Source organism: Doryrhamphus excisus, linkage group LG12 (genome assembly GCF_037039965.1).
Source record: "Doryrhamphus excisus strain RoL-2023G ecotype Guam linkage group LG12, RoL_Dexc_Guam_v1.1, whole genome shotgun sequence".
In the NCBI taxonomy this organism is placed as follows: domain Eukaryota; kingdom Metazoa; phylum Chordata; class Actinopteri; order Syngnathiformes; family Syngnathidae; genus Doryrhamphus; species Doryrhamphus excisus.
Window position 1 is genome coordinate 1491084 of NC_136368.1, and position 11417 is coordinate 1502500.

An 11417-nucleotide genomic window follows, 5' to 3' on the forward strand; every position below is an offset into this window, starting at 1 on the left:
GAACTTTTTTCGGAGTAGTGTCCTCCTCCCACTTTCCTTCAGGAACTTGCCTGGCAACATATGCCGTGAAAATCTTTAATCGAAGAACAAACCCTTGTGATCATCCGTCCCACGGCAGCTAACGTTGAAGCGTTTATGACGGCCATAATTTCCATTTCTTTGATTCGCTTCGCTCGTGTCCTCTTAAGAAGACGGACACAGAATGACTCAGTCTATTAGAACCAGCTGCATGGTTGTGGTCATGTGACACGGCAACCAAGAGTCACAGGTGGTCCTGAACCGGCCCCTCTTCGCCTTGCCAGATGTGACACACACGTGCATCGTTCAATGGCCGCACACACACACACACACACACACACACACACACACGGGGTTCATCAACAAAAACACAGTGGTGTCCCAGTAGAAGGGTTGTCGTGGCAACAGCATGCAAACATCATGTGAGGGAGATTTGAGGTCCAATTAGACGCTCACTTGTTTGTCGCTCTGCGTCGACACCCACAATCACGTGATCTCATCAAACGCCGTCTCGGAGCCCAGCCCGTTATGTCATGTCATTGTTAATGCGCTTCAGAGGGCCATGTGGGCACGGCATTTTGGACCAAAACAAATTATGAGCAAGTCCTGCGCTAGTTCTGGGAATTCTGAGGGAATCAAATCAACAGAAAAAAATACAGTAGTTTCCATTTTTTAGCTACGCAGGACTTGTCCTGTATGCGGTAGTACTCGTTGTTGAAATGCTATTCATTGTGCTAGTAGCAATCTTAGCATGTGTAATAATAGTACAAATGCTAACAACTGGTAGTGTAGTACTGTTGGTAGTAATGGTGTTAGCATGGAGTGCTAGAATTGTAATAATAGCAATAGTGTAACCCATCTGATGAAGCTAATAAAGAACATGCTAGCAGTAGCTTTGGGGCCCCTTTAAGACGACTCTTGTTCATTTTGAATCTCAGCAGCTGTTGTTGCCGATCTGTCCATCATTATTGATCACCTCACCCCCCCCCCACCCCCGCTGTCAAAAATCAATGATGAAAATATCTTAAGAGGGCCCATCCAAAAGCCATCTGGTAAGCCACCACCCCCAACGCCCCCGTCCCAGCCTCCTTTGAGACGTGCACCTCTGTCCCCGGAGACGTGATGCGCACGTGACTCTGTGCACCTGGGGAAACCTTCTCTTTGTTGTGGTTAATTCCCCATATGACTTTTCCATGTTTTCAAAGCTTGGAAGCTGTAGTTTTAGTAGTTGCTACAATGCTAGTAGCGGTAATGCTAGTAAAATACCTAGCATTGTATTAATTGCATTAGTATTTCCAATGCTAATGCTATATAGCGCTAGTGGTAGCTGAAGTGATGTCATCCATAGCAGCTGTGTTGTAGTCATACCATTTATTGTACGCTATAGTGTTAGTCATAACTGTATGCTAGTAGCGGGAATGCTACTAGTTGTCCCAGTGTTGTTGGGAATGTTATTAGTAGTATAATGCTAATAGCTGTGAGGGTAAGCGTTTGTGGTAAGCTACAGGGGAAATATGTACTTATCAAGTGCTCGGTGCTACTGTAAAATGCTAAAGCTAATCAGTACTGCTATGTGCAATGATTGACATGTAGACTGACCAATATGAATATGTAATGATATCAACAGTGTCTTAAATTCATTAAATGTATTCTCTGTTGGCAAACAAGCTAACTCTATTCATACAATGCTGACAGTGCATGTTTCAGTTCCTAAATATGATACAACAGTCATATTTAATCTTACGTAAACACTGTTTCCATGGAAACACACTTTGTTTGGATCAACCAACCAACCAGACAGCTGTCGGTTCTATTTTTTTCCTCCGCTGTGACAACGGAGAATGTAGCTTTCTAATTAGCAAAACATTTCGCCACAAAGTCACATGACAGGAAGTGGGAAACAGCGTAAAAAGTGGCCCGGTACGGTTCACGTGAAGACCACATGGATCCAAACATCACGTGCACGCTCACGCTGGAATGAGCGAGGAAGCCGCTGAGCTCCTCTTTTAAAGGCCTCTAAAAATAACTCACCCCCTCCCACCACCGAGGGGCGGAGCTGACAGCCGCTTCCAGCCAATGGAGTACATGCTTTCTTCCTAGCCCAGCCTTCCCGTACAAATCCAGTTCCCTCCTTAATTGGCCAACGCTGACATCAGGGCACCTATTTGCCTTATTAGGTCAGAGAGCGAATGACGGACATGTTTACTGGCTCCACCCCCTCTTAGCCCCGCCTCCGATACTCCAGGCCCCTCCCTCGCCGTGCCACAGCGCTGATGGAGGATCAAACCTGGCAACCCTGCAGCCTGCATGGCGAGCTGGCGATGCGGAACCACACCTGGCACCCGAAGCGAGGAGAGGCGGGACTAGCCGGGCGAAAACAAACAAACTAGCTTTGAAATAGCTGCTTTGTAACACTTTATTTCCAATAAAGTCCTCAGGTGCGCGCTCCTCTGCGTGCCCGCCCCTCGAGCAGTTGTGGGGCTTTTTGTTTTTTTGCTCCCTAAACGCGAGAAGAGGAAATAACTGGATTTTAGACTTTTTTGCGTCTGATTTGGACTCTTTGGCTCCTTGGCGGCTCCAAGCATGGACGTGCTGGCTAATTACAGCATTTTCCAGGAACTCCAACTCGTCCACGACACTGGTTATTTCTCCGCGATGCCTTCCCTGGAGGAGAACTGGCAGCAGGTCCGTGCACGTCTTTTAAAAAAAAATCTAATATTATTTTTTAACATGGCTGCTATTCTTTCCAACCGGTCTGACGCATACTTTCCCTTTGTGTTGCATTTATTTCATGATATTTCTTCATTTCCTCTCGCTCACATGGTCGAGCACGGCGAGGTCCGCTGACAGGCACACGCACGTAAAAAAAAAAAAAAAACACGTTCTGCACGTCACGCACGCGCTCCTCGCAGTAATCACATGACTTCTTTCTGATTTTATACATTTTTGTGCCGTAAACTTGACTTTCCATAAGTGCTCCACGGGTGCTCTTAAAGCGTGGGTGTGCAACCTGCGGGTCGTGGCCACCTCAGGATCCCCTGGGCCACACACACAAAAAAACACTCCACTCTAGTAAAAAATACAAATATGAATAAATATTAGTATTTTTACCACTTTCGTGCTCACTCTTTTTTTACTCTGGTCCCATGCACGTGCACGGTCGTGCACGCATCGGATCCTATGCCCTCGTGCACGACCGGTGTGCACGCGCCTAATGGCCACTGGCTCTTTTCCTAAATAATACATGCACACCTGCCACAGTCAATTTGCAGACTGAATTATGTATTATGTCATCATCATCATCATCATCATCATCATCATCATCATCATGTGCGTGCGTGTGTGACATTATAAACTTTAAAGAATAATATTGAAGGAAGTATTGTTAAAATCTGATTTTGTATTCACAATCGCTGTTTGATGAGCACGTGGTGCAAGTCATGTTAATGTGTGTGTGTGTGTGTGTGTGTGTGAAGGTTACACACCGATGGACACAGCTGTGACCACTGTGTGTGTGTGTGTGTGTGTGTGTGTGTGTGGACCACATGTCTGTTGCCTCCTACAGTGCTTAATGAGCCCCCCCCCACCTCCTGTCCATTTAATGTATGTTAACATGACAAAAAAACAACGTAAAAACTGCAAAATGAGCGAAACCACGAATCCAAGGATGAATTTGCTGTTGCGTAAAGGCAGTAGCGTGGACGTCGTTTTCACACAGCAACATTCCGCAATCCGATAACGAGATATCCACAGCTGGTGTGACTAGGAAATGCATATTTGACAGCTTCGGGGGGTAACAAGAGGGGGAGAAGTGCGAGTCTGGCATCGAACTTGGACATTGCGGCTGCAAAATACCCTTTCACACAGCCGCCGTCCCGCCTCTGTCACGGCGCTGATACAAAAATGTCAGGGTCCATGTTGCCTAAGCGTCTGTAATGTAGCATTGATGACACAATAGCCACCGCAGGCAGGAAGTGTGCTGTCAAGAAAGAGGAAGTCTCCCAGTGCTAATCTGTGAGCGTTATATTTTTATTATGTCAACTATATTTGGTAACGCAAGTGTTAAATTGAGAAGTGATTCAAATATTGGCGATAATTCATCATTAAAAGAAGAAAAAGAAGCGGGTAAATGTGAGCGATCCAAGTCATGTGACTGCACGGGACACATTTCCAGGTAAAAAATGTCTCCGCCCTCCACGACTGTCTTACTAACACCGATTTTAGCCGACCTCGTCTTATTCTTACTATTTTATTTTTAGTCCACAACTGCGATGTTGTCATCCTCCTAACCCATTTTTGTGTGCCTGGAATTCTTTGTAGATGTTTCCACAGAAGTGGGAAGAAAAAAAAGTGCATGGGAATGCTGAGCGGGTCGTTTGGCGGTTGGGGAGCGATTCCATGAAATAAAAAGCCACGTGTTGTGTTTGCTTGATCGGCCGCGTTGTTTATTTTGCTCATGGCGAGGTCACAAGATCTCATGAAAGGACGCTGATTGGCTGTGGAGTGCGCGTCAAAACCAGCGGGTGGCGCCATAACACTTAGCTCTAGGTTGGTTTTAGCCAATCAGAAGCTGGAAGAAAGCCACCAGTGGATAAGGACTCATACATTTAGCTACTCCGAAGCCTGCGGTTGTGTCTCAAATGGAATACTTCAGTACACTTCATTAAGTACGCATTATACTGTGTAGACCGTGTACTCAGACAGTGTACTTCTGGTTCTTCTTCTTGTCCTTTTTAATGGTGAATTGTAACCACTTGCATCGTTGCTTTTTGGTTGGTAGCTCCTCCCCTTTCGCTGCTTGATAAAGATGGCGACTGTTGAGTGTGGTAAGTGTCCAACAATGCATAGATGTTAATATTTGTGTTATAAACTAAGAGGAATGTTGGAGAAAAAATAAGGGAAAACACGGGAAATTTGGATTTCCAACATCACCCAAAGTTAAATTACTATTAAAACGGGCAGAATATGGGAGTTTTCCAGTGAAAATGGGAAACAGGAATGTTTATGTGCACTTATGCACTTAGAAGACTAAGGGTGCGTCTCTTAAGTGTGCACACATTGATAGTGTAGTTCCAAATACTCTTCCTGGAAATAATGATCGCAGTATTTACCTCGAAATTATGGATTGCAAGCACTTGAGTTAGCCCCTCCCCTTCCGCTGTGTCGCCAAGATGGCGACCATTGAGTGCAATAAGTGTCCAGAGTCTGACTAAGTACGGAAGACCACAAATTGAGACACAGCTACCACGTTGGGTTAGCTACCGTTAGCTGACTGAGCTAACAGGCGCCCCGCAGCGAGCTGAGGCTGTAAAGTGAGGACTTGGCGTCGCACCAGAGGCCGGCTCCCTCCGCTGAGCACTTCCAGCACTGCCAAAGTGCCCTGGAGCAAAGGCACTGAAGCAAAAACACGCTTTGACATCTCTCCTACGCGGAAATCCCCCCTCCCGGGGACAAGCCAGGGATTATATTTATTCATTATTTTCAATCGGGAAAGAGATCTCAAAAGTGGCCGACCCCTGGCAGCCGTTTGGAACGTCACTGTATGGCACTGTATGCCTTTTCCATGGAAATGCGGAAAATTGACCAAGCAAATCTAATGATAAATCTTCATTTTTACAATATTACAAAACAACTGTAGACTAAAAATGGCCCCTGAGCCACAGTTTGGACACCATTTTTTCCAACATTAGATATCATAGGACGAATGGCGGCTGCTAATATTCCATTCTAAATGTCATGATGTCAAATGATGAGTTTTTGGTGGACATCTCAGGAAGGAATGTACCAAATAATGGAAAGTTCCTGCATGTTGGCTCCCAGTGTCTTCTTCCTCGTCTTCTTCTTTGTCCTCTTTCATCAAGTGCTTTACCACATGAGACACACACACACACACACACACACACACACACACACACACACACACACACACACGGTCCCGCCTGTCTGTTAGCCTTGTTGCGTCTGACAGTGGAAGCTCATCCTCGCTGTGTAATTGCTGCGTCTCTGCGGACTGGGAATGATGTGATGGCCTTTTGGGATTTGTGTGTCTGTGTGTGTGTGTGTGTGCGTGTGTGTGAGACTTTCCAGTCTCATGTAATACATTTATGTCCAAGCTGGTCTGGCGATGAGTCCCCGCTTTGCTATTTCTGCATCCTTCCCGCCTGTTGCGCTCCTCCTCTTCCTGGTGGCTTAGTTAGCTTCCATGCAGCGTGTCTCTCAGCCGGATCGATTTATCCGCTGCAGCGTCATGATGGATCCACGCTAGCTCCCAGACGCTGCGTGCTAGCGATACACACCGACTCTCCGTCGGAGTTTGCAAAGCCGACGGCGCGCCGCGCTGCATTCCCGATGGGAACCACGCCGTGACGTGCATCCGGACGGCGGTTAGAAGAGGATACCGCTCGCCCAAAAACTGTTCAACTTTTTGCCACCCGATGTTTATATTCCGAGTACTAGATGACGCATGGAGGCGCCACTTTGGGCCCTCGCCAACCTCACTTCCTGTTGTCTCTTCAATTGCCATTGTTCGCTCACAACCAAGGAAGCTAACAAGCTAAATACAATCGGCATCTGACACCGCAAGAGCAAAACCAATACAATACCAATACACTGGATCTAGACTGGATTAGTAGACCGGACCAAGCTGGCGGGCTACGGCTGTCCTATCTAGTCCGACTGGTGTGTGTCCTACCTAGTCTCTCTGAGCATGAACTGATGGAGCTTACTCAGATGACAACCTGAAGCGTTCCAGTTGTGATGGATGGATGGACTACACACACACTATTAATATTATTAATATTAATATGAAGTCATTATTATGAACTAATATGAATAAGTACATAAAACCTGGTTTTGTCAATGACTCAAGTCCATCCTTGGGTGTCTTTGTGTCCCTGAATGGACGAACACCCTGCGGAGGTTTGGAAGTCAGCAGCTGCTTCCTGGCGGTCCGAGCAGACAAAAAGAGGAAACAAAACAAAGAATAAAAAAAGGAAGCCTGTGACGAAATGACTCATCAGCTTCATTAAAAAAAAAAGAAAAATCTTTTATTTTTTTAAAGCAGGGGTGTCCTAACATTTTCCAGCTGGGACCACAAACTTCTTAAAACTTCTTAAATTCTATACTTTAAGCCTGTAATATTATACATTTTTTCTAATATTCCAGAAAATACAACTTCAATTATTTTTGTTCAATACAGTCATCACTCCTTTATCACAGTGATAAGTGAATTTAAGTGAATTTCCTCTATTTTGCTTGGGAAACAAGAGACGGCTAAGCTAGTGAGCTAACTAGTTTGCCTCCAATTTATTTACTGTATTGTAAACTTTAAAAAGGGTTTAACACAGAGTGGGGAAAAAGGACAAAGAATCCAAAAACATACCACTTCCACACGGAATGGGAGGAGAACTTCTTAGCAATATTGGAACTGCAATATTATGAGGGCCGACTCCATGCTACTAAAATTACATTATTTAGGAGCATATTTTTGTGAAATTAAGACCTTTTTGTTGTACTATTTTGACTTTATTGTCATAAAAATTGCAGCTGTTTTTTCCCCATTTCTGCATTTTTTTTATATTTTCAAAATACTTTTGTGTATTCTCAATAATTATTATAAATATATTAATATTAATATTTATTATGCTACTTTTGTATTTTTTCTCTTTATGCTACAAAAATGTTCCTCCTAATTTTAAAACTTTATTCTCATAAAATGGAGACTTTTTTTTCTTAATATTTTGACTTTATTTTTATTCTTGCACTTTGGACACCTCAGGAGTAACGTGAACATGTGACGTAGTGAACTGAAACTCCCGTTTATTTCCTCCAAGGAAGCGCAGACATGACTAATCAATCTGCTGATTATTCACTCAAGAAATCCTTTTAATTAACGGAGCTGTTTGAGTTTTGCAAAGACACGTTTCATTCATCTTTTATGAACAATCTGCATCTGATTTACAATCCCGTTGCCAGCCTGTGAGGCCGCATCCATCCATCTCCTCACGCACACACGCACACACGCACACACACACACACACACACCTGAGAGGCCATCATTCAGGAGGTGAATGAGGCGTTCGCTCGCTTTCGATTAAATAAGCGAGGCAAACTAGTCGGACTGCGGCTGCTTCAAAGTGGAACAAATGAGGCACAATGATGAAGTTAGGCTGTGAAAGTCGTCCTGATCTTTCAACGTGACTGCTTCTGCGTGTGTGTGTGCGTGTGTGTGTGTGTGTGTGTGTGTGTGTGTGTGCGTGTCCTGAATGTAGCAGTGAACCATCGTCCCGACTAGACCAACCACCTGTACCTCAGTAGTCAAACAAAAGTCCTAATTTGAAAAGTCACATGAAACTTCAAAGGAGGACAATTGTGATGCTAACCATAGAACTTACCGCGACACAGTAAATGGTCTGGCTGCTCAGTACAACGTGAGTGATACGATTCCTTAAATAGGCAAATATGTTTGCTAATCTCTGGCTAATGATTAGCATGAGAATGTTTACTCAATTACTTCAACAGTGTAGTACATATACAACAGTAGTTGAGTAGTTTTGCTTTATTTTAGTTGTATTGTATACAGTCATCTTTTGCTAAATCACAGTTCGAACATCACTCCCGTCAAAAATGAATTCATGAATGGTTGAAGCTAAAACAGCTCTATGGTGGCCACAGTTTGACCCCGGAACAGACTAATATTTATATTCATGCCAATGGACAGTAACCATAAAGACTGTTTGTTTTAACAATGATGTCATTCCATGTGTGCGGACTACAGCGCGGGTCTCACAGGAAGTGATGCGTGTTACGGCGCTATCCTGCCCAAGCCTGAAGCTATCAGTACACACACACACACGAACACACACACACACACACACGAACACACACACATCTAAAGGTAACAGAGATTTTAGTTTTGCATTACACAGAAACACAAAACAAGTTTAAACCCTCTGAGTTGCGTATCCATGGTAACAATCCAAGTGCCTTGCAGCACAGGGTGATACATGTTGGTGATACTGTGTGTGTGTGTGTGTGTGTGTGTGTGTGTGCGCTTCTGGAAAAGTGTGAGAACCCACACGCAGGCACACACTGGATTGCTGGAAGTGAAAGTCAGCGTTTCAGCAGCAGCACGGATCGGCGTTTGATGACTTGTGTCTGCCGGCCGTTGGGGGTGTGTACCCAAGCACTAACACACACTTTACGTCAAAATCAATAGGAATGGAATAACACTCCGCCCTCGTCGCTCCGAGCTCGGCCAGCCTGCCTCGGGACTCGCTTTTTGGAATGTCGCTTTGTTTCAGGCCATTTTGGCATCATGCACTTTGTGTGTGTGTGTGTGTGTGTGTGTGTGTGTGTGTGTGTGTGTGTGAGGAACACAGTGTGCCGCCGTTCTGGTGTAACGTCATGCATGAATGATTGTTGTGTGTGTGTGTGTGTGTGTGTGTGTGTGTGAGTAAATGGGTCGATGCCGAGGAGGAGGATGACCTTGGGAATAAGTCTTCAGACATTCGTCTAGGACAAAAACAAACACGAGGGCTTCCTGTAGTAGTACTTCCTGCTGGACTGCGGGCTCTTTTGTCTCGGGTGAGCGAGCTCCTCCTACGGGAGGGTAGGACACGACCCTTGACCTTGGAGCCAGCACGCCCTCGGAGGGCTTTGGCTTTGCCTGAAATGCGCAACTAAACCTCCATGCTCGAGTACCGGATAGGACAGCTCCAAACTGAGGGGATGGTGCAAGATCCAAGCATTTACCCAATTTACCCTATTTCCGTGCATTAATGCAGGCCTTGGCGGGCTACAGGAAGTGATGTGTGCGTGCCGAATCTGGCCTCGGGACTTGAGTTTGACACCTGTGAGCTACAGGACGATAAACAGACAGAAAGTATCACCCCTCCCCCCCACCCGCGAGGGGTGCTGGAGCCTATCCCAGCTGTCTTCGAGCGAGAGGTGGGGTCCACCCCGGACTGGTGGCCAGCCAATCACAGGGCACATATAGACAAACAACCATTCACACTCACATTCATACCTATGGACAATTTGTGAGTGGCTAATTAACCTAGCATGTTTTTTTTGGAATGTGGGAGGAAACCGGAGTACCCGGAGAAAACACATGCACTGGGAGAATTGAACCACAGAGGGTGGAATTGAACCCGGGTCTCTTAGCTGACCACTCGACCGCCGTGCAGCCCAAAGCAATCCAATGTAGGTCTAATCTATCTGAACTAAAGGTCCTATCTCTGTGGAATATTAATAATAATATATGAATACAACAATAACAATAACATGCCGACATGCCGAGGGCTAAGTCCATGTGACGACCCGTACATCCCTACGTGTCTACGTGATGTACGTCTACGTGGTCCATGTAGGCCAGCAGGCAGCTGCTCCGTTGTGCAGACAAAGGATGGCGTTGTCGTGGCGACCCAGCATGAAGCCTCACTGTTATGTGGGTTGTCGGCTATTTTTGTCCACCAGGAATACCTGAGGGAGTCGACATTTACTGCACTCTATATCTGTGTGTGTGTATCTGTGTGTGTATCTGTGTGTGTGTGTGTGTGTGAGACTGCCAGGAAGTGGAAAAAGGTCCCAAGACGTCACATGAAACACGTTTACGTGTTAAACTGTAAACACTCCAGCCCTGTTAGGTACTTCATTACAGTATTACAGTATATGTCACATTATTGTTTATTGAAAAAACGGTTAAAAATTGCGTCAAAACTTGCTAGCTTTTAGGTTCCAAGACTCATGGGGTTCCTACGCCAAATACGGCCATCGTGACGGGACAACCAGAGTCTAAAACGGGAACCGCCGTGTTCCCTGGGCTTTTCAAAAACGTTAACGCAAATATTTTTGGCTTTTGTGACAGCTTGAAATCCATCCAAATAAAACCGTATTTACAAATATCCCTACAAGGCGAAGCCTTCTGCACGCTACACGCCTCCACGCTCTCTCGCTCCATTCACGTCAGCCCTGCCCAGCTCTTATCAAGTGCGCTTCTGCCATCTTGTGGCCGTTTCTATGTATTAAAATTGCTCTGAAGTGAAAGGCATTAGTGTGGAGTCCCATCATCACCTCGTTTTGCAACAAAAAGCGTAAAAGACGTGTAACTACGTCTTCTACTTTAATAGTGCATGCAGAAACGTCAAAATGGTCTCCTGAATGAGGAGCATCACTCCGTCGACATGACCTTTTTTTTTCGTTACTCCGCTGGACCGAAGGGGACATCACTCCAAAGTCGATTGTAGACGACCATTTGTGTGTGTGTGTGTGTGTGTGTGTGTGTGTGTGTGTGTGTGTGTGTGTGTGTGCTTCATGTGAATTATTTAGGGTTGAAGTGCAGGACAAAGCAAAATGGAAATGGGGAGGGTGTTTCTCTTTCTAATGCACACACATGCACA

At 45.3% G+C, this 11417-nt stretch overlaps 1 protein-coding gene across 1 annotated transcript in view; it reads left to right on the forward strand.

Annotated features, from left to right (window-relative positions):
* The first annotated feature begins 2262 nt into the window (after positions 1-2262).
* The window catches only part of klf7b (Kruppel like factor 7b), a 32469-nt gene continuing 23314 nt past the window's right edge, over positions 2263-11417 (forward strand). The window contains exon 1 of the mRNA XM_058081691.2: positions 2263-2703. Within this exon, the coding sequence (XP_057937674.2) occupies positions 2602-2703 (102 nt within the window). The 5' untranslated portion in view covers positions 2263-2601. The remainder of the gene's footprint in view (positions 2704-11417) is intronic.